General features: G+C 34.2%; 1 protein-coding gene across 3 annotated transcripts in view; it reads left to right on the top strand.

Annotated features, from left to right (window-relative positions):
* The window catches only part of LOC145674498 (uncharacterized), a 102,390-nt gene extending 87,601 nt beyond the window's left edge, over positions 1-14,789 (top strand). For 2 of the 3 annotated variants that reach the window (XM_081744641.1, XM_081744642.1), the window contains exons 2-3: positions 6,319-8,375; positions 12,241-14,789. In XM_081744641.1, the coding sequence (XP_081600767.1) occupies positions 6,898-8,375; positions 12,241-14,077 (3,315 nt within the window). In that variant the 5' untranslated portion in view covers positions 6,319-6,897 and the 3' untranslated portion in view covers positions 14,078-14,789. Of the gene's footprint in view, positions 1-6,318; positions 8,376-12,240 lie in introns of those variants that run through there. The other variant, XM_081744647.1, reaches the window with a different exon arrangement.
* The last annotated feature ends 9,381 nt before the right edge of the window (positions 14,790-24,170 follow it).

The raw sequence follows: 24,170 nt of genomic DNA, 5'->3' as shown, positions 1-24,170 counted from the left end.
TGTCGGATTTCTCACGAATCGATTCATTGAATGACATAACTAAAGTGAAAATTTGCCTTATTATTATTAGCACATTGAGAAGAATTCGCTGAAACTTGAGTATAGTTCGTTTATCAAAATATCTGTTGCGTTTGCTCTATTCGGTGCGTCGGAGTTATCCGTATTTGTAACTCATGTATGTTTCGTTGTTTCATTCTTTCTTTATATATATATATATATATATATATATATATATATATATATATATATATATATATATATATATATATATATATATATTCAGAAACATATGATTGTACACGAAAAGATAGAAGCGAAATATATTTATACACTCAAATGAAAGTGAACCATTTGAAAGTGAACAATTTAATAAAATTCACAAAACATAGCAGGGCATTTTTTAAGCTACCTTTTTGTATCCAAATGGATACCCTGGCCCAGCACTTGGATACCCAGTCTCAGCAGTTTGGATACCCAGTACATTTCATAAATATTTGAATTACTTGAATAATACTTGAACAATAAATTACTTGAATTACTATAAATTTAAAAATACTTCAATATACTTTGGTTTTGTGACTATATGTATGAGCTTGTATTCTGTGGATAGGTATAAAATTGGAGAGTTTCATTCTTGAAATTTCAGATATTCCTCTTTCCCTCGTTTCGCGTATTCATTTGTGTACCTCGAGATGCTAGCACTTTCATTCTACTCTAATACAGAGAAAGTTAATAGACCGAATAAAAAGGTAGAAAGGTTGAAGCTGAATTCTCACATGTAACGGCCCAAATTACGTCTGCCTTATATACTTTTTGAATAGTCTTTGAGAGAAAATAACAGAAGAAAACAATTTGCTATTTGGATATTAATTTATAAATGGAACTTAGCTTTAGTTTACAACACTGTTTTGGTTCGTTGCAATTAAGACTCATTATTTCTGATAAAATATTGTGAACATAACTTTTTTTTACTTTTGGGGCACACTTTGTGTTGCGACGATAGCCAGTTGTGTTTCTGACCTGACAATCTTCGATCCAAAACGGCGAGATGTAGAGCAAGAAGGCGCTGCTGATTCGGAGTGTCGACGTCCATGACTTTTTAGTGAAAATCTCACATCAAATGATTAACGTCTCTTAAAATCTCTCAGAAAATTCTTCAACGGTTTATTTTCTACTGCCTGGTGTTCTTACAGCAAGGGGTGCAGTGTTAAGGAAACTGAATTTAATGTTGGAGAATCACTTTTCTCGTGGAAAGAAGGACTGCGTAATTTGCAACAACGTGGATGACGAGGAACAAAGGCAAGAGTGCTGTACAACTCATAATATGAATGTGACTCGTCAGAACAGAAACTGTGAAGTTGCTTGAAGAGAAATAGTGCAGTCTCGCTTAAATTTCCTTGGTGTTCAACTGAACATAGAAGATGACGGCATTCTCAGCTCCATTCAGACTACGTCGTCCGAATCTTCAGCACAGTCGATGATAAATGCTGCTCGTCCATTAGTAGAAGCAATTTTTGGAAAAGAAGTACAGACTTTTGTCTCAAATGTATGCGACAGCTGGCCAGGAATTGAAGAAGTACTATTACTGGTGAATAGTGCTGATGCAGGAATAAAAGATTCTGTAAGACTGAGAAGACTATTACCAGTCTTCTCTGGAATCCTGCAGAAACTCCTTGCTGCCTTACTTGCAGTGTCACCTCACATCATGTCAATTGAACGAGTTGTTTCACACTATAACCAACCTCGAAATATTAATCATTTGTCGATGAGAAAACAAGACATGCGTTAAATGGAACGGGTACTGCAAAGTATGACCCAAGGCTGGCTGTAGTTCAGTTCTTGAAGCAAAAGGACAGATGGGAGAGCAGGCCTGATAGTGTATTTATAAAAGGAAGGAGTTTGTGAAGACGTTTTTCAGAGTTGAATAATCTGTTACATTCAAAATCAACATATTTATATCACATAGACCTCTGTTGCAATGTGTTATCAGTCATTGCCCCTTATTCGATGATAGTAGATCATGTATCAATTGCTGTGACACTAATACAGGTGTTAAAACTGCTAGTGATATTAATGGTTCCATCAAACCTAAGGTAACTAGATGAGAAACTTACTCAATTATATTCTAAACATGTAAGAAACCAAACAACGCAGAACGCATTCAGATGTAGAGTGTGAAAATAATAGCAAAAGTATAACCATTAACAAACACCTAAAATGCTTTAATACAGGTAAGAAACCAAATAATATTGGGTGGGTTAAAATTTAAAGTGTGAAAATAATACTAGAAATTAACAAATTACAAGTAAAATATCACGCTTTTAAACCAGGAGAGAAACCAAACAATGTGAAACAGAGTGAGATTTGAAGTGTAAAAATTATACCAGAAGTGAAACCACTAACAAAAAGCCTTATATGTCATAAGATTAAAACCATAAAGATAAATTTTTGGTTATATTATATTCTAAAATAAAGTATTGGTAGTAATATTTACTATTGAATACATACGTATACACATAAAATGATTTCGTTAGAGAAGTGTTTAGTCAAGTTCACGTATTATTTCCTTGTTAAGTAGTTTGTGTCTTGTGTTGTGTATTTTGTATCCTTTCCAACTCTACCAGTCGCGTTTCTTTGTCCTTGTCCTGTCTACGTTCAACTTAAAAATGTGGATATAAAAATAAATAAATGAAGGAAAAATATCCCATTATGATAGCACAGTACGGTTTTATCTTTGTACCGGCCTGAAGGCGAATCTGAGCCAAAATGAAAAAAAGAAAATGTCCGCTCCTGTATTGATGGCGATGTGTTGAATCGGAAATAAAACGGCCTGCAGAAGTCTGACAAATACGTCATTTTGTATGTTTTTATTTCAAAAGTGTACATTATACAAAAATCACTTTAAAAAATATCTGTGGGTTTGAATTTTGCTGTGTATGTCAAGGGCCCTTTTCTGACTGGATACCCAGTAGTGATTTCTTAAAAAAAGGCACTGAAACATAGGATAGTATGAAACATTTAGTACAACTTTACTTTTGTTCTTAATTTTAACAGAAAATTAATTACACATCTATGGAAAATTGGGAATTGTTATGCGTAAAGCATTCTCTGAATTGTGAACAAGTCTGGCTAAATTTTCGTTCCAAGTCAGTTTGTGGTGGACATCATCATCTCCGTGGGTTTTCTAGGGGTACTCACGATCCCTCCTACAATCTCATTTACCAGTTCTTCTGTCTTTATTCACGTGCCTTAATCACCCGTCTCCTTTAGCGTAAATGACATAATTGTAGCACGTTAAACCGAAATATTTCTTTTCATTTCCTAAATCTTTTGTCAAGATCGATAACGTGGTTATAGAAACAACTGGCAATAGACTCGAATGCATAGAAAATCAACAACATAATACAGTATAGTTTGGAAATATTCTAGTTAAAACCTTTTGTAACGTATTCTTTGTTTTAAAAATCTGTAAATGTTTGAAAACATCAGCGCGCAGTAATTTCTGAAATAATAACGAATATGTTAAATAAAGCATTCCTATTTTCCTTACTACGTAAGTACTCCATAGTTGAGACCAACACTATCAGAACGGGTTTTTATACGAATTTACTTCCACGTAGGTAGTTAACTGTCGTAAACTAGTTGTCATAGATTCATGGTACGTAAAATCAATGTCTTTAAAATGATTCACACTTCCTAATTACATCATTTGCATGCGTTCCAATTCATAAAATCACAAGGAATTCGGGAAAGTTCGCAAAGATTTTTCTTCTTTTTTTTATTTCTGTACCCACAATGGAGAATAAGGTGTGCGAAGCAACGACAGGACAAGCGATGTCGTTGCATCTTAATTTAGAAAGTTATCCATTTTTTACCAAAATCATGAACACTATTTCTAGTGTATGATAAAGCCAAGTAGATAGCTTGGATAGTTGCGAAATTGTTATACGTTAATAATTTTTACAATAAACGTATTGTTTTGCTCAGCGAGTAGTTTAATTTGAATTTAATATAAGTTATTGCTCGGGGAAAAGTTCATAAGAGTAGTGTGTTGTTAGGGGTAAATTTCTCTTAGACCCACGCGATTTTATTCATATTTCATATAAAAAAAAAGTCCTTTACGAACCTAACAATATGACATAATTCATTCAACCTGAAAAAAGAAAGCGAACGAGGGGTAATTCATTCTTAATTATTTTCTTTTACGAAGGATTCTCTCACAGAAGACTTAGGCAATTTTGTTTATGCTTCATACATAAGTGTTTCGTTAATAACTTTGACATTTTGATATAACTCATTTCACCGCAAGAATTCCACAAGGGTTAGTTTACCTTCGGGGGTGAGTTTCCTTATGCGATTTTGTTCATATTCAACGAACTTAAAGAGTTCGTTACTGAAATTTGTATGTCTGTTATATGCTTTTTTCTTTCTTTTTTTTCCAATTTTGAACCCTCCAATCGATAGAGCATCAAAATCTATTTGAGAAAGTGATGGAATATTTCGCGTCACTATTATCGTTCCCGAGATATTGGCCGAAAAGTGGCCGGTTTTCGGTGATTTAAGGAGGCATATTTCGGGAACCATAAGTTATAAAGAAATGATATTGCTGCTTGTCAATACGCAAGAGGATGGCAAAGATTATGGAATGAAATAGAAACCGTTGGGCACTGTCCAAACTGGTCACTGCTTTGACCAGTTAATATCGGTACCAAAATGTTTCGCATCTTCTTCGACATTGACTAACACCAATACCATCTCTATGACTTACCGTTTCCAATATATTGGTCAAAAAAATACTTCCCATTTCGTTATTAAAGTGCCATATCTCGAGAACCGTAAGCCATAGGGAGATCATATTAGTGTTGATCAATACCTAAGAGGATAGTGAACATTTTTGGTAACAAATAATAACCGGTGGTCACTGGCCAACCAGCTATTTCGCAACTGGCTACCATTCCCTATATAATGGTCAGAAAAGTTCCAATTTTTGGAGCTTTAAGGAGCCATATATCGGAACCGTAAGTCATAGAGATATGATATTTTGTGAGGGACAGAAGAAGGTGCCTATAAGATTTACTTTTACATGTAGAATCAATTACATTTATCCTTCCCGCTCCATCTCCATTCTTGGAGCATTCTCAACTGGTTTATTATTAACCTGAGAACATAGTATAACTGGCTTCCAGTAGGGAATAATTCATTTCTGAAGAAACAATTCAAAAGGGGCAGCGTACGTTGGGGATGAATTTCGTTTCGTACCTTTTTTTTTCAAAAACGAAATAGCGAGTCTCTTCATATGCCATTACTAAAAATTTCATTCATATCTCGTTTCGTAAGTCACCATTTATGAAAATGTCCACAGGAGCTAGTTTATTTTGAGAAAATAGTTTTCTTCGGATGAAGATTTCCCAAGACGCCCTGTAATTTTCCTCACAAATAAATATGTTGCAGTAAAACTGTAGCATAACATGATTTAGTTAAGAAATGGTAGCGAGAATTCTTATTGCAGTGGTCTGAACCTTTTTATTCTGAGGTCTGTTCCGATGTGAGTTTGTGATGGTTTATTAGCAATGGATGATGGTTACATCATTGGAGACCTCGCATAAATTTACATGATATATATCATAAATTTGCATGATATGATAGATCATCTGCAACGAAGGTAGATTATGCCAGTGTCAAACTAACCCATTTTAGATCACCTGCAATAAGAAGAGATTCTGTTACTCAGTGTAACCCAGTTTAGTGCACCTGCAACAGAGCGTTTATGCCTGTCTTTGTAATTTTTTCCTTTGGGCTTTCACAACTCCCGAACCCTACAACAATGAAAAAATACACGACTATATTCGTAAGCTCGAACCAATGTTAGTTAAATTTCACATGTCCCCACTTTCCATTTCCAAAATTCGAATTGAATCCAAGATGGCAGCCATGATTGACATACTCCCGAAAAGTTGCGGACCCTCACCCAATATCATTAGTCGTACTTACTTTTCACATGTTCCCCTCCCTCTTCAAGTTATAAGAGAGTCGAAGGACTAATGACTCACCCTGTATAATTATTAAAATAATATTTCTTCCCTCTACTGGATTAATCAAGTGCAAATTCAAGGAAATTGCTAAGATGAGATCTTGACAAGATGAAATGCGACATGAATAATTTACTTTAAATATTTCTCTATATTATGTTTTTAATTTCAATAGCTTTGTTTTAACAAATTCTTGATATATTTTACTTCTCTACATTAGTGTCAGGATTGCAACTAGCTATCTGTCAGCGTTTAAAATATAGATTAATTGCATTTCTTTTTCTTTCAGAAACATACGCAGGAAGCCAGAACACAGTATTCTTCTTGGGTGACTACAATCACTGGATCTGAAAATGAAGAAACAAAACATCAAAGGAACTTCTTCAATTTGCTAATAATAAACGAATTATGCAATTAAATTGTTTCTCTTGGACAGTTTGCAGTAAGCTCCTTCTGCTCTTGGCCCCCCATTTTGCGATAGGTCATATTCTGGCAATGGTTTGTAGGAAATTTTAATATTTGGCAATAAATTGACATTCCAATTGGCCAAAGAAAATTACATTAGCTTTGTTTAATTCCAACTGTTGGTAGGAGTAAAGGGATTTTCAAGGAAGCTGGTTGGCCAGTTTTTTTTAACATCACTGTACACGGAGTTCCGATCGTCAGGACGTACTCGTTACGTTGAAATGTGGTAATTCTTTTGAAAGACATTCTTTTTGTGGGAGAAAAGAGAATTTAATTTTCTTTTTAAGTAATGTTCCTGAGTTTCAGTGTGACACTGTACAAATTACGTTGAATTCTTTTAAAATCAATACAGTAAATAAATATTTCAGTTATCAATTCGAAAGTTATTGTTTATGAAAGAAAAATGTCGGAACTAAAGGAAAATTACACCACGTGTTTTGTTACTAATATATCGCCACCGGTTACCAATTTCAAAACCAGTGTCCGTGAAACAGAACAGTCAACGGTAGATGATGGCGTTGTAGGTTGTGATACTGATATATTACTTGAATGGAATGCTTTAAAAGAGTTTGAAAGAGAGGTGCCAGAGGTGGAGGGAGAAAATAAAGCTTCCCGCGATACACCATTACCCGTGAGCAATTCAAAAAACACTGCTTTTGAAAATGAAATGTTAACAACACAGTGTAAGCATAATCCTTGTAATGGTAATGGGAGTGGCAGTTGTCTCAAGAACAAAAACCGTGACGTATATTATAAATCTATTTTACAACCAGAAGTGCGTGAAAATTATTGCTTACCTGAGAAGAAATTTACTCCCATATTACATCAAGAAGAGATACGAAGCTCAGAATGTCAACTGAACGATGAAATGACCGTAGAACCAATCAGTAAAGAACAATTTGGATTGGGTTTTCAAAGAACTAAACTAGTTACGTCTGACCAACTGGAAAAGAGGAAAGGAAGTACTTCCGAAAAATATTTTAAACGTAAGGAAGATTGTGCAGAGTCTTGTAATGAGAAAGATTTATTTGATGTAGGAAAAATAACACCTTCTCAGAGATACACAAATATAGAAAGAGATCCTTTACTTACAGTGAACAACATTAAAGTGGAAGTTGAAAGTAATTTAGTTCAAAAGGATTCTTGCAGTTCTTTAGAACAAATGAATAAATGTGATATAAACAATGGATCTCTTAACTTCATTGGAAAAGAGGAGAGTGGCCGTAGAATTGACAGTTTAAACGATAAAAAGTGCTATATGAAAAGTGAGGTGAATCAAATTTCAACATCAGAGTTCAAAGTAGTAAATAATGTGAGTTCTAAAAATGAGTTATGTACTTCATTATTTGTTCAGAAGAAAACTCTTAACAATGTCAAATACCAAAATACCGAAGCTAAGCATGACTCAGAAGAGTGTGATTTGACATCAACTTACGTTTCTCGTAATAATAAAATTGGGAATAATACTAATACTGGAAATTGCCTTAGAGTGGTTGTTGAAAGGCTAAAATTTCCTTCATTTTATTTGAAGGAAACTGCTGATTACTATTCTTCAAATGAGTTCCGTAACAGATGTCGTAATGCCTGTGAAATTAGCAGAGCTAAAAGTGGTAATAAGACAGTCTACGCTGAATGTTATAATGCTGCAAATGATGGGGAGTTACCAAATATGCAAAAATTTATTGGTATGAATTTGAATGCCCGTGTACTTCTAGAAGATTGTTTAGAAAATAGAGAATTTCAGATGAAATACCAAGTTTCAAGAATAAAATATCACATCGAAACCAAACAATCTAGCTTAATGCATTCTGTTAAAACTCTTAATGAACCAGAGGCAAAAGCAAGGTCGGATGATAATTCAAGCACTTTGGACGATAATGGGTAAGTATGTCTCCAGAAATATTTACTTGTAATCATTAAGTTCGGAATTCTATGACGTAAAAACTTGGAAAATATGCATGCATTTAGGACTAAAAGAGTACTTAAAATATGATAAACTGGTCTGTAAAAATGAATATTAAACAAAAGTTACTAAGAAAATCATTTTATAAAAACGTTGAAAAAGTTATCTTGTCCTGAACAAATATTGTTATAATCTGAACCATTGATCACAACACGTTGCTGACCCTACAAGAAGAAAAGATTAATGGCATTTTATTTCTAAAATGTTTACAAAATTAATTATTTTTGTTCGTGAATAAATGTCTTTAAACCGTGTATCAAACATCGCAGAACAATGAGAAAACATAAAGGACAGAAATGTTTATGTTGATGTAAAGAGCAAAGCGAGCAATTCTGTAATAGTTACATTTGAAAAAGTTTATACAGTATGTTATTTGCTATAACTATTCTATCAGACCCTTTTTTTTTTTCATATTCACAAACTAAACACAGCAACACATTGAGCAAGGCTACCTGATAATGTATATAAAACACATATATATATGAAACGTCCTTAAACTGTGAAGCATTCATCACAGGGCAATGATAAAACCTGAACAAACGAAGTATTTAACGTATAAACGTGCCATTCTGTAGTAGTTACAAGTGGAAATTTGTCAATAGCATTTTACGAGATAATATCATGCATTTTCAACTTCTCCAATTTGAAATACCTGCAAGTGGCAGTAACAGTGGCCTTGCATTTTGAGAGACTCCTTTCTACATTGCAACGGAATAAAGACCATATATTTAAGACAAATCGCTTAAGTCAAGTCCTAGTTCTTCGTTGTTCAACTTAACTTCTTTGTTAGGAAGAATGTCAGAAATTGATCACAGGTCTGAATATACAAGATTTCGTTGAAGTACGCTGGAAAATATATTTCTGAGCAAAAAGTGGACTTGCCAAAAGTATATTTTCTCTCGGAGGCCAAATATGACCAAACGATCAAATATGCATTTTTATGAGCAAGAAAAACAAATTTTCGTGTTTACAACACTCATAAATGTATTTATATTCAATTGTACATATAGAAAGATGCGTGCATAGAAATATAAAATGTCATAGAAATTTGATCATTGGTAATTATAGTTTATGTTACATAAAACAATCTGATCTTTACAGTTACCAATAGAAGTTATAAGGTATGTATTATACACAGTGTATAAAAATAATGACCCTTTGTACCGCTTTCTTGTTTTCGGTTTTGTTTTGTTTTCTTGTCTGTGCACTAAGTAACATTAATATTTCGATCAGCTCTGTGGCTTTGTCCTCAACCAGTCATATCTGTTTCCCTTTTAAATATTCGAATCCCTTTCTATTAGAGCGAAAATTCTAGAACTCATTTTAGAACAAGAGATACCAAGATCATAGATGGAAAATCATTACCTACAAACAAAAGAAAATTAAATTTCAAAATATAGTTTTATTTCTCTCATAGTACACATTGTTCACTATAAGTGATTTCAGAAGTTATCGTGGCCACAGTTATCTACTTACGGAGTTAGATAATGGCATTTTTTTTTTTTTTTTTTGGCCGCTGAGTGTCTGCAATAAAATAGTTGAAAAGTAGTTTCGTTGATTTTTATAGAAGAGAAACTTGTGCAGGATTATGTATATTCCAAATGTAAAAATGTGTAAGTGAATTGAGAGTCAAATAAGAGGGAACCGGTTTGGAAATATTATTTCCACATAGGTAGGTTGTATCATAAGACCAGGATGAATGAGGGGGCGCGGTGGCTCAGTAGTAGAGCGTTCACCTCCGGTGCTTGGGGTCACTGGTTCGATGCCAGTTCGCACCGTGTGGACTTTGTGGTAGACAAACACCGTGTTCGTGGGTTTTCTCGGGGTTCTCCCGTTTCTTCATTCCTCCCACTTTCTTCATTCCACCATTTCACTCATCTCTCATCATCACCGTTTCCTTTAGCCTAACCGGCATAACCGAGGGACGTAAAACTTAAAGATTTCATTTCATTTCATTTCAGAATGAATGACTCAGAAATGAACATACAAAAATTTATACTTTGAACTGCCGTTTACATCAACTAGGTACCGGACAGATATTAGTCTAGCTAGGTGTTTGTTAAATGTCGATGCAATTAAGTGTTTTGTTTCAAATTTTTCTTTTTTTTTCGAAATACTTTGATGTTTCTTTTATAAGAAATACAGTATTTCACACCAACAGATGGGGAATTTCAAGTTTGTAAAGAAACAGAAAAAAAAAATAGGAACAAAAATACTGAGCACACCGAATTATTGATTTAACTTAGTGCATCGAAAGAAAGAAAATAAAATCGGGATACAAAGGTGAGTCAGTTGTTCTTAATCTTGAATGGATTTCGAACTTCAGATATCATTTGAAAAGAAAAAGTCTTCATTATAGTATTTTTTTCCTAAATTTGTAATCGTCAGAAAACTATCAACTTAGGTGTAACCATCAATTAGTGGCAATAAATAGCAATTAGCAATATATAAAAACACTACGTTTATATGTTTGTGGACAAATTTCTTTCGTTAATTAAATCGTGGAAACCATATGTTCTGCGAAAGTAGCCTTCTTGCTGGCCTAATGCAAAGTTTGTCTAGATTTGCCAGTTTTCATTCAAATTTTAGAAAAAACTGCTTTTGTTTTTCTGCTTAACATTTTAAGGTCGTATAAGACGATCGATTTTAAAAAAAGTTCTGCATTGGTAGGGGAACAAAATTACAAAATTAACATATTGACTGCATAACATCTAAGGAAAATTGGAAGAGCATATTCCAAGACGTTTGGGCTTTGCTAAAGTAAGGTAAAGAAATACCGATACGGGAAATAAATTTTATTTTTCATCTGTCGTTTCTCCCGTTTAAAAGTGCCAATTCTGGTCATTCTTTATTTAGGGGGCCGCGGTGGCTCAGTGGTAGAGCGTTCACCTCTGGTGCTAGGGGTCTCGGGTTCAAACCCTGCTCCCGCCAAGTGGACTTTTTGGTGGACAAACACCGTGTGCGTGGGTTTTCTCGGGGCTCTCCCACTTTGTTCATTCCACCATTTCATTCATTACTCATTATCACCGTCTTCTTTAGCCTAACCGGCATAACCGTGGAACGTAAAACTTAAAATTTCATTTTTTCATTCTTGATTTAGATGTTGGAAAAGAGATTCATGCTCATATTAGAATGATAAGCTTTGTGTTGTAGCAAACGAAATATGTTTAAATTTTGTTTTAACGTTTGCCCTTGACAACTTTGTAACAAACCAATTAGGAAGTGGCATAGGGATTACTCTTAAGCATAAATTTAGAGGAGTAGGAATTGTATTGTTTAATGATCATTTTGTTTGTTGCATTTGATTGTAAGAGTTATGTTTCCTAACCATAAATATATATATTTCTTTAATTTCGATGTTTGGCCTACACTGTATTCATTTTATGAGGACATTCCGAAACCGGCTAAACCGACTTCCTGAAGGAGGGTACAATATTAAAATTCATGAATGACTCTGAAACTATTATCGAAAATATACATTGAAGTGAAGAAAGAGTTTTTTAATTTAATATTCACATACGATACGATCTGCTGAGGTCGATTTTAGACCTTGATAAAATTTATGTATTTTTTTTTTTTTTTTTTAAAGTTTGCTCCACTTTTATGCTTGTCCTGCGTGACAGTTGTTTTCATATTTATTGTCACACTTACCATTTGCTCTGCTAATCATTTTTCACTGACGTTTCTCATACAAACCCACTTGGATTTATCGAATATATCTTATATGCTAACTGTCGTTTTCCAATTAATATATAAATACAGTATTTTTTTCTTCCATTAAAGGTTCAGTTTCTCATTGGAAAATGGAACAAATATGCAAGCTAATGATCGTTTGTGCCATTGGGAGAATGATTCTGAAAATATTAACAAAGACCAGAAGAATATGGTGAAGACTGGCATCACGGAGAACAATAGTGTGAAAGCAAGTTCATCAAGAACAACTTCGGCTCAAAGTAAGAACAATGTTTTCAGTTGTGACATATGCTCCTACTCTATCACTTGTAGGGACGATTACATGCGTCACTTGAGAACACACCCACAATACAAATACAAATGTACTCAGTGTCTGAAATCATACAAGGTATATGGTTCCTTGAAAGCTCATAAACGTACGCATACTTCTCGCTTCGTGTGTAATTTATGCGAGAAGGCCTTTCCATACAATTTAAGCCTACAGATTCATAAGAGAGCACATACTGGAGAAAAACCATTCAGGTGTAAAGTATGTAAAAAATGTTTTGTATCAAGATGGTCTTTACGGGAGCACAAACTGCGTCATAGTGCAAAAAATTACTGTTGCGTATATTGTAAAAGACGATTTAGGGAGGAAAATAATTTTAAACTTCACGTAGAAAAGCATCGCCAAAACACAATAATATGCTCAATATGCAAAGAAATTTTCTATAGCAAGTTAGAGTTTGATAAACACTTTCGACAACATAAAGAATGTGCCTTCTTATGTAATGAATGCGGAAAATCGTTTAAATATAAGGGAGGTCTGATTGCACACAAACGTGTACATGACTTCAGTATCTTATGCACAGTTTGTTACAAGTCATTCGCAAATAAGCAAGAGCTTGAGCTTCACAATAGAACACATACAGGCTACAAACCATTCAATTGTAAGAAGTGTGGGAAAAGTTTTACCCAAAAATCTAATCTTAAAACACACATGAATGGTAAACACAATAAAATAAGGGCATTCAGTTGTATTTACTGTCCACAATCTTTTAAACTAAAGCAAAATTGTAAAAATCATATGAGCACTGTGCATTTGAAGGCAACGATAGTAAAATGCTCTTTATGTGGTAACGTATTCTCGTCTAAACATCAATTGCTATTACATATGAAGAAGGTTCACACGGAGGTAAAATACGTTACGTGTAAAACCTGCGGAAAGTCTATGAAAGAGAGCAACTTGAAAACTCATGAAGACATTCATTCTCAGAATAGGAGAAAATATTTTTGTTATCAGTGTGGTAAAGGTTTCGTTAGTAAGCCAGCTTTAAAAAATCATTTAAATTTACACTCTGGTTTGAAACCGTTTGTTTGTAAACTCTGTAATGCTAAATTCAGTCAGAGGTCAAATTTGCTTTGTCACACAAAACTAGTTCATTCTGATAAACAGGAGATGTCTTGCAACGATTGTGGAAAGAAGTTCAAATTAAAACAACATATAATAACACATTATATGCAACACCATTTTAAGGAAAACTCATTCGCATGTCACATATGTGGACGAACATATAACATTCCAAGTTGTCTGAAAGCACATATACTATCAGCTCATACTGATCGCGAAACTTGGTCTCATATATGTAAATATTGTGGAAAAAAATTTTGTACTGCATTTAGACTGAAAGGGCATATCACTGTAGTACATACAAAAAGAGAGAAAATTAGAGTTTCCTGTGAGATCTGTGGTAAAACACTAATCAAAAAATCCTTGAAACTTCATATGACTACACACTTTCCACAGGAGAAGAAATTCAGTTGCGAAACTTGTGGAAGTAATTTTGCAACTAAGGTATCTCTAGTTAACCATACTCGATTACACTTCCGTCAGAAATCTTTGGAATCTGAAGAGTCTGAAATTTCTGGCAATGAAAATTTCAAATAATTATCTTACTTGGAATGCATCATTGAGTAAAGAGTAATATGAATTTATTCGGGGCTCAGTTTGGCGATGTAAGTGCAAATGGTGTAGTTTTCTCCTCTGATAATAATAATCATTCATTTACTCTTATGTGGAACCTTAAATTTTAGTTTTTTATGTGATCAGAATAATAATAAAATTTGTAATTTTGCCTTTCACATATTTGTAACGTTCTTATTTCTTATGCTGAGGCGTAGTTCTAAAAAGTAGAAAAGAACCTTCAAAGCACTGTAAAAAGCGTTTTAGTTTTAGCGATAGTTTACGCCTAAATTTAATACCACACGCGCATTAATGAATGAAGATTTAATATTGATATTTGGCACAGCCCTACGACGATTAAGATTTGGTACAAAGATTTTGTATTATTTTGTCCTTCAGAGTGAAAAAGAAAAAAATAAAATATTTCGTAGTTAAAATCAGGAAACAACTTCCGAATACCTGTTTACTGTAGCAAATTTGAAGTATTTGAAAACAGACGAGGGAACTAAAACAAAATTACAGTTATCTATGTGATTAGGTTACTGGACCAGCAACCATTATCTGGATGAACAATATTTTATTGCTTTCTGTATTTCTCATATTTAGAGTTCATCGTACAATCACAGCACGAAGGAATGCAGAAAACATGTACTGTGCTGAAAATAAAAGATTCCTCATTGGCAAAGTATTTTGTAAACGTGAGTTTCAATATATTAATTTTGTTATCCATGTTCGTTTTAATATTTATCTTGTATACTCTGCTTATCAATTGCTCGGGAAGAAATGCTATTAGCCAATAACTTTTGGGATCATGATCCGTGTACATCAGGCGTCCAGAATATGCATACCGATATAAGTCCTACTTTATTGCCAAAAAGTGGTTAGTTTCGGAGCAAGCTCTTCCCTCATATCTATTCTGTCTATCAGTACAAAACTTGGTACACACGTTTTCTATGCCCTTTACTATTCGAGATACATTTAGATTGTGTGCTTTTAACTGGGACTACTCGATAAGTGCAAGTTCATGAAAGGGATTTCTAGAGGGAATATTCCCGACATTCTCCCAACTGTCTTTGTTCAAGTACGTAATGGAAACAATACATAGCACCTCTGGAAAACTTGTTCCATGCAAGGTTTGATTCGGATGTCCGGTCCTTGTGAGGGCATTCGAAATTTAATTTCGAAGTATTAGCACATAGATATATGGTACTGTGTGCTTGCCAGTTGCCTGTAGAATACAAATCGAGCTTCTAGTACATCAATTTGAAACTTGAGTAGTAAAACATATTGCATATTTAATTCATCGAGACAGTTCGATGTCAATTCCGGCAGAGCATAGGTTGTGTGGGCCAGTGCAGAATGAATGTCTTCGCAGAGAACGCCAAAATTCAGTGCTAGTTCTTGCCAACGGTGATGCCAACATACGAAAGTATTGATATATGAAGATTGTCCATCAGAGGTGGTACTGGTTAACGGAATTTGATTACATCTCGAAGACGCTTGTCTTTGAAAGAGTTTTCGTATTGACGATATTCCATCAATTTTAAATTGTCTATAAATATGAAAGTACCTTCCTAATGTGGAAGATTATCTTCATGGTGCACTTTATTCAGACCAGTAACATGTTTCCTGGGGGACACTCAGTCGAAAAAGTGACAGCTTTCTCAGGCCAGCCATCTTGCATGTTTTTACTGGGTTTCCCTCATTCACACCAGGTAAATTATGAAAAAGTACCTAACATAATGTTCCCAGGCCGATTCCCTCTTCACTTTCATCGGATAGTGTGATCGCAGAGAGACGTCATCCCTAATACGTAACGGGCTAAGTGGCTTTAGATGCCAACAGCGCAGAAATATAATACCTTTTTTCTATCATAAACACATGCGCACTAGTAGTAACATTATCACTATTAGATCAAGCACCAACCACACTTCCACCTTGTATTTCAGAAGCCGTTTGAGGTAGATTTCATCCACCACATACTTTTCATAGGATTGTAATATCCTGTCTTTTATATAAAACTGCAAGTTTTCTTCCGTTTGTTTATATTGGAGACTGCTTTGAAAGGATGAGCAAATTCACCTTATAGTAGATAGATGAGGATAAATTATATTCCCGTGACTTCTCAGGAGCTTATAAGCATGTGGGGAAATTACAAATAACAATGAACTGAACAGAAACAAATCACAAGGCTATCTACCTCGATTTCTAGTTTCGTAGTAGCTTGATTTGAGAGAAGGAGAATGTATAAAATGCTCGATTTTCATCTTACTCTTGAAGTGAAAGTAAATCCGATTCTGAAATATCACATTTATAGGAAACATCAGATTTTACATTGTCCTTGGTATTAGCAATGCAGATGAGGATATCTTCCACCTCAAATATAATGACCTGTTTCGAAATTCCTGAATAGCAAAGACATCGTAAATCTTTGTGAACTATGACAAAATACGTCAATTCTTGAATAGTCATGGCATCAATTCGAAACATAAATTACCGTATCTAAGTGAAATATGACAATCCAAAAGGATATATTTTAGTCTGCTTATTCAGAACCACAAAGTTCTCAAATGTGTCGACTTTGTGTTGTGTTTCGTATTCTGTGTATGTCTTTGGACTCTCTTCAATGGCTTGCTGCACAGCATTTGCTTCTCCTCGTAGTTTCTTCAATGAAGTCTAGTCACGACAACAGGGACCTTCTGCAGATAAGTAACCTGGACAACCAAAGAAAAAATTGTTAGTATATCGTCATCCCTTAAGCTTGGTTTTGTTAGTGGTACGTTAAGAAGTTTTCCAACTTTTCAGCCAAATGAGACGTTTCTCAGATTAGCTGATGCTTTGGGAAATCTATTTCACAAACCTAGAAGATAAAAATATAAGGTATAAATATTATTCTTATTATCTTACAGATATGGCCACTAAGTATATTTTACCCTTAAATCAACAATCGACGCTTACAACAAAAACAATGGGAAGGAAGTTAAAAAGAGCCTATATTAGAGGTTCCATCCACCTTTCTTACATTCAATTGGAGTAGCTAGCCAACGGATTGGCATCCAAACAATAACATACATAGCTTAGCTTAGATCAATCTTCGCACTACAGATTAAATATTCCACACATTAACCGCTATACTACATAGTTCTGTGTTTGCTAAGATCATGTTATTATTGTATTCATCAACATTAGAGAAAAGCAAACTCATGCCACCGGTGTCTGAAAATCTTATTCATTGATTCCAATTTTTCACTACTTTGTATATGATTTTAGAAGCTTTTTCAAAGTTATGCTCAGTTTTACGACATGTATAAGACAGCTTTGTTACTTGCGTGGTTCTGTGTGATGTATGTTCTCTTTTCCTCAAAAAATATCTCCGCTTACCCTTCATTCTCTGAGTTTTAGTGCTAGACTGCTGTGAAAAAACAAAGGAGGAAAATTAACCGTGACCTCTGAAGAGTGTTTCTAGTACTAGTAGTTAATTCTTGTTAAAGATTCTGGGTTTTTTATTTCCCCAGCTGTACATATCCAACTCCTGTGATTGTCACTGTTATAATTAGGAAAAGCAACATTTATACCGCTTGGATTCCAAGTAGTGTAACTTTCAAATATTTCAGGAGAGACCTTTTAAGTTCAAAGCCTCATGAAAAAAACCTATTTCTTTTATTGTTGCAAAGAAAACATGATTGAAATTTCATTTTCTGACTGATGCTAGTTACATGAGATGTTTAAGTTCAAATTTCATCTCTAAAAATTTTCAATTTTGGAGTTGCATCACTTGGGATCCAAGCGGTCCATTGGATCGAGTCATTCTTCCAGCATTGCTAGGCTTTGCATCTTTTTTAATCCTATTATAGTGCATAACTCATCAACATATTTTTAATATTTGTGTCATTATTATATACAAAAGAGCTTCTCAAGCATTTGTTGGAACTGAACTCTTCACCTGTCCTTTGAAACTTCTAGGTACAGTCTGAGAAACTCGTAAAAAACATGGCTACAAGATGCACTAGCTTTTACAACACTTATTGCGTTGAGAAACAGGACCCTGAGGTCCAAGTGCAAAAAGGCCTAGGAAAAATTTGAAATCGCTTCCGTAAACTTTCACTTGCACTTATAAGGAGTAGTATCTGAAATATTGCTGCAGATCGATTATACGAATCCACAGATTTGTAAAATTTACAGATGAATTTTGCAATAATATTTTAATACAGTAGCATGTGAATAATAAGATATGGTGTGCTTTTACTGTGAGATGCGTATGTACGTAATAATACATTAATGAAAGTCGAACCTGGTATGCACGTGTTTGCTCGTAAGCTAAGTACCGGTAGTGACGGATGCACCATTTTTAAAATTTAGATAATAAATTAGTAATAATATTGTAATACATCATTATGTGAATAAACGAAGTACGTTGTGTTATTATGCCGGACACGGATTTGTACGTACAAAAACAAAAATCGAAACGTAACAAGCATTGATCATAATGTATAAAGTGAAGGAAACTGGCTCAGGGCATGAAAAGGTCAAGAGTTAAGAAGCGAAATTATTGAAGTGTTGGTGGAGTTCATGTAAATTTCTGAAGTTGTTACAAATTGTCAGCATGAAAGAGTGTTAAGATTTAAAGATGAGCAGAATAGTAAAGGTATTTTTTTAATTTGTAAGTGAAGGGACTATCACATATCTTTCTATCGTGAAAGCAGTGGTTTTACAGAATACTCGTTTAGGCGTATACCCGCCGTCCCTGATGCGCCTGCTACGTTCCTCACACCTCCTCACTATTGCTCGGGCCCCCTGCTGTGCTCCTGACCTGACTCGGTTATATAGCATTCGTGCTTTTTAGTGGCCACCAGCACAGGTTGGTTGGTGTTTTTGACAATACTTTTTAAACTGAATGTGCAACGACGAATGCAATTGGACAACTCAGAAATGATTGCTGAAGGGATAAAGTTCAGTGGCGTCTAATGTTAGTATTGCAGCGTTGCGCAACGACCAAAGTATTTCAAGAAAAAATATTGTTATCACTACTAGTAAGGAACAAGAGAAAAATATTTTCTAATAGTCCCATATACTTTAAATAACATTTTTTTTTAATTCATAACTGTAAACTTCATTAATCCGTTTGAAAAGTGAAAAACAATCCGTCACAGTCTCTAATTTATATTGTGTTGCAGCAAGCATACAACCACCAGATTTTTACAGCTCGGCAATTGGAGCGATTGTTAATTCTCCTTTCCCCTATCTCAGAAGTTAAAGCTCTGGTCGTTGCAGTGCTTCTGCAACAACACGGCACGGTTTCCAGTGAACGAGAAGGTTTTTCGCGCCAATTAAGATTTCTGTATTTTATTTCAGTACCAATTACAAATGGAATTTATTTTTATGCATTCGTATTTTTAACTTATGGAACAGTATTGAAGCAAACCAATATAATGACAAAAAACTTATCGCAAAATTATAAAATAAGAAAGAAATTATAAGAGTTGAAAAAAATGAAAGTAAACACACATTTATAGGTTAATTAATAGCTTATATAGATAATGGAGGCTTCTTCTACAAGAATTTGTGAAGCAAATATTAGTAAGTCAGTATATAGAATTCCCCCTCTGTGGATAGTATTTTGGCATATACATATTTGTTTTATAAAACAAATGTATTTTATATTCTTGTTAACTTTCCACATAAAACTGTATGATCGCAAACGCCACATTGATTTCGTACTCGTTAGCAATGCTCAGGGGAGCAGCCACAAAGGGGGTCCACCGGGTCCGGACTTCCGAAATTTTTCGAAACTCGACTAACATTTGTAGACCTTCTTAACGATATCCTTGTTGAACAGAGAAATGATTGATGCAGGCAAAATATTTTATTTTACTCCTCATCATGTACTCTTTCTTTTCTTATAAAAATAATAGGTCTATCATTTTGTTCTAGAAATATAGGTGTGAATAATTAATTACTTATCGTCGTTTTTGGTGCAAAATAAGACAGTTCTATTTTACATTGGCGTATTGGGCCCCATCAAACGCTTTGGACCACCCCCAGCAAACATTTTTGGGTGTAGAATTGGCAATGTTGTTTGTTTTCAAGTTCTTTGACTTTGTTTCTGTTACATGCTGATCCTTTCGAGGTTTGCTTTCCAGAATTATCATATTGATATAGGCAATGTTTCCTCTCGTGTAGAAATATATTGTGTTAATCGTGCATTGCTTACAACCAAGACGGATGATTTGGAATGTAAATTTTCTTTTACGCACGTCTGTGGGTTGGTGATTATGGCATTCACGATTCAGATACCTCTTTTGTATCAGCTATTCTTTGTCCTGAATCGGCTGTTTTGGTTTCTGGTTATTAAATTTATTTGAGTTGTGCGTGCTCTGATTCTGTGATAACCTAGAAATTCTGAATGAGTTGTAAAGCATGACTTTTGTAAACAACTTACAAAAAAGCAATTTCCACAACTCTCCACTGAGGAAAAATTTGCAATTAAGACTTAGACAAAACAAACAAAGGGCAATTCAGAAATGTTCGAAAAAATCCAATTTAAATTCACAGAACGTCTTATGGCATCAATGATGTTTTAATTTTTTTTTCTAGATAAACTGTGAATGAAGTGTGTTCAATTTACATTTTTTTATAACACTAATCTGCCACAAAATGTCATCAGTCTACGCTGCAGAAGAATTTGGATCATTGTGAGGGACTTGGTTTGCTAGAATGAATTGTTCGCAATAATCTAGAAAAATATTTAGTGAATCTGCAAAGCTTCTGAATCTATGTCGTAAGCAAACGGAGACAGGCGTTTTTCCACATCGAAAAGAATTGACACTTTGAAGGAATTGAATATTCCAAAAAAAGTTACCACCATTCGTTATGCTTTCCACTAAAAAAGACCTTATAATGGGAATACCACAGTTCAACCAGCATGTATTAGACAAATCTACTCCAGTGAGAAAGAAGAATGGACTTTCTAATTAAATAAGGTGACTAATGGGATAGAATGCTTTGCATTGTCTTTTATTTTTTTAAAACAAATTTTATTTAATTTCACATGTCACATAGCATTTGCATCTAAAGTTATGCTGATTAATCACTGAGTCCATTTTATATCTTCTGCCTCCAATCTTTTGTATTGCAACACCCGAAACTACAATCCACCGGCCGCTACTGTCAAAAAGGGAAGGCAGAAAGAAGTACATATCTCTTCACTTTATGTATGGATCCGTATAATCAGTCTGCGGGGAAATATTTGTGAAATATACTAGTAGTCATATAAGACTTGATTAACTTATGTCTTGTAAACTTGTGTGGGCCTTATGCAGAGCCATTTTGGCGTCTAATTAAAGTCATACTAAATGCCTGACTACTGGAGAAAAGATATGGTGCTTTATGCAGTGTCGTTTGGGTCTAGGACAAATCTGCCAATGACCAAATGCGCCAAACGTGAAAATGGACAATTCTGCCAATTACCAAATGTGCCAAACGCGAAAATGACCAAATGCTACAATTGTGAAAATGGACAAATCAGCCAATTGACAAATCTGTCAATTACCAAATGCGCCAAACGCGAAAATGACCAAATGCGCCAATCGTGAGAATGGACAAATCTGTCAACGGATAAGTCACCGAACTATCATTTATTTTAGATGTATTCTTCAATCGTCATCCCACAGTATTACGAAAAAAAAATAATTATTATTATTTATGAAAGAAAGTTGAAAAGGGTATTTTAATTATGTGTGCTACTTTTATAAATTCGCAATTATGTTTCAAAATGAATGTTTACTGATGTTGGTTGTTGGAGTTTCGTATCCCATTGCTGTACTTAGGTTAGATGAGACGTGACGTAAAGCGTTTGAATTTTAATGCCCTCTTACTGGGAATCAAACCCGAAAAGACAAATTAAAAATTATATGTTGTAATTATTGGATAGCCAACAAATAATTTTCATAGCAAGTTTCTCCTTATGTATTTAATACGTTTAATGTGGATTAAATATGATCGAAGATTAGTTGATATAAAAGGAAAATTAGTATTGTTGCGTTCACTTTCCAGCTATCAGTAAATACATATTAGTAACTAGTGTTTTGTAACTTGTATGCTTAATGCATTTTGTGATCCTGATAACAGATTCCTAAAGTAAAAAGTATTAACTGTTAACAATCGGATTGTTCCTTTTGTAGCTTGATTTCTCTTAACATTGACACACATATTTCCAAGAATGATACGCGTAGTCCTAACAGTCTTCCAATGACAAGACATAAATCATTCCATTGATAATATTGAGGTAAACAAAACGTCATACGTGCGTGTAAGAACCCGTGTAAACTTTTGGGGGCCACGGTGGCTCAGTGGTAGAGCGTTCACCTCTGGTGCTTGGGGTTCTGGGTTCAAACCCTGCTCCCGCCAAGTGAACTTTGTGGTGGCCAAACACTTTCTCCCGTTTCCTCCCACTTTCTTAATTCCGCCATTTCATTCATTTCTCATAATCACCGTCTCCTCTAGCCTAACCGGTATAACCGTGGGACGTAAAACTCAAAGATTTTCCATGTAAAGTTTTCTGGAACATGTAATAAAGTATCCTATTCGTAGAAATGAAAATTGATGCTTTGTTACATCTGCGTATTGATATAAAAGTGAAACTGAATTATATCGTCATTAACCATGCGCGCTGAACTTGGGGATTGACCTCCCTGGATGTAGATATCTTTATTCGAATTTGTAACAAAGAAATACACATATTTCAATGCCTCCCCAAAGTTATACAGATGTTGTCATCGCTGTCATTAAGATCTTTATTACACCAATTCTAAGACTACATTACTCAATGAGATATAGTCCAGAATGTTGATTTTCTTTCTTTAAAAATAACATTATCAAGCACATTATATATTCATAAATCGATAAATCACATCGAACCAAATAAAATGAGATGCTCGAGTACAAGTTTACATGTTTATAAAAAAAAAGAGTATGTTGCACTAACAACTGCATCTTTCGTTGCCAATAATCAGTGACAGCTTTCATTCATTGTCCTGGCAGTATCAAACTAGCAGCTTGCTTCTCTTTTCGTAAGGTGACACACATACACTTTTTCGAACATGGTAGTTGTAATCGTAGGTAATATCAATCAAGTTAATTAAAAAGCCTTGGAAATAAGTATTTTCAAATTGGTCAAAATGAATGCGAACCTGTTTTCGGGACGGGTAATTTGAATAGGGACATCAAAATATAAGCCGTCATTTTAGAATCCTTTGAAAGAAAATTACAAAAGTGTTTACTTAAAATATTTACTTTGTTTATCATTTACAAGGCTATGAAAAAATATTTCTTCATATTCTTCCAAATATTCACAACTTTCACAATTACAAATTAGAATTTCTCACTAAGTACAAGATCGTACAAAAAATAAATACCAAAATTTATAGTTATAAAACAATTTCTTCTATTTTAAATTTCACGACTGTAAATCATGTCAAGAGGAGAAAAGTTACTTGTAATATGGGAAAAGTTCCTACAATCTAAGAACCCAGCAAAGTTGACTCTCAATGAATTATATGAAAAACAAACTAAATATTCTAAACTTTCTAAATAGAGTACTCAAAAAGATCTGAAGATACGTGTTTGTAAACAAGTCATGATTATACTAACCATTGCTTACTTATTAACGATATTATTGCTGTAATAATTGCGTTTCTTCTTACTTTCCTTACCCATTTTCTGTTCAAGATTATAGCTTTTTGTTGAAGACTTTTTATTATTAACATTTTACCAACTGCATTTTTCTACTTAAAATAAGGACTACATATATTGGTATATTTGTAAAAAAGAAGCTGACATCCGCTTAATGAACTAGGTCAGCAATAGATAGGGCTGCTCGTAGACTTCATGGTCTTTCACACAAATTCTATGCGAGGTCCAACCAAACTTGTGAAATCTCCATCCCCGTAAAGATCGTCAGTACAGTTGCAACTTCGTTTTTGTTGAAATAGTCAAGTAACAATATTTATATGGTTCAAGTCGTTTTTTATTATTTCTTCCACTACCTTTAAATTTATTTATTTATTTATTTCGGAAAAAC

The sequence above is a fragment of the Thermobia domestica genome, chromosome 17 (genome assembly GCF_964235325.1).
Source record: "Thermobia domestica chromosome 17, izTheDome1.hap1.1, whole genome shotgun sequence".
NCBI lineage: Eukaryota > Metazoa > Arthropoda > Insecta > Zygentoma > Lepismatidae > Thermobia > Thermobia domestica.
This window is presented reverse-complemented; position numbering and strand designations above follow the sequence as displayed.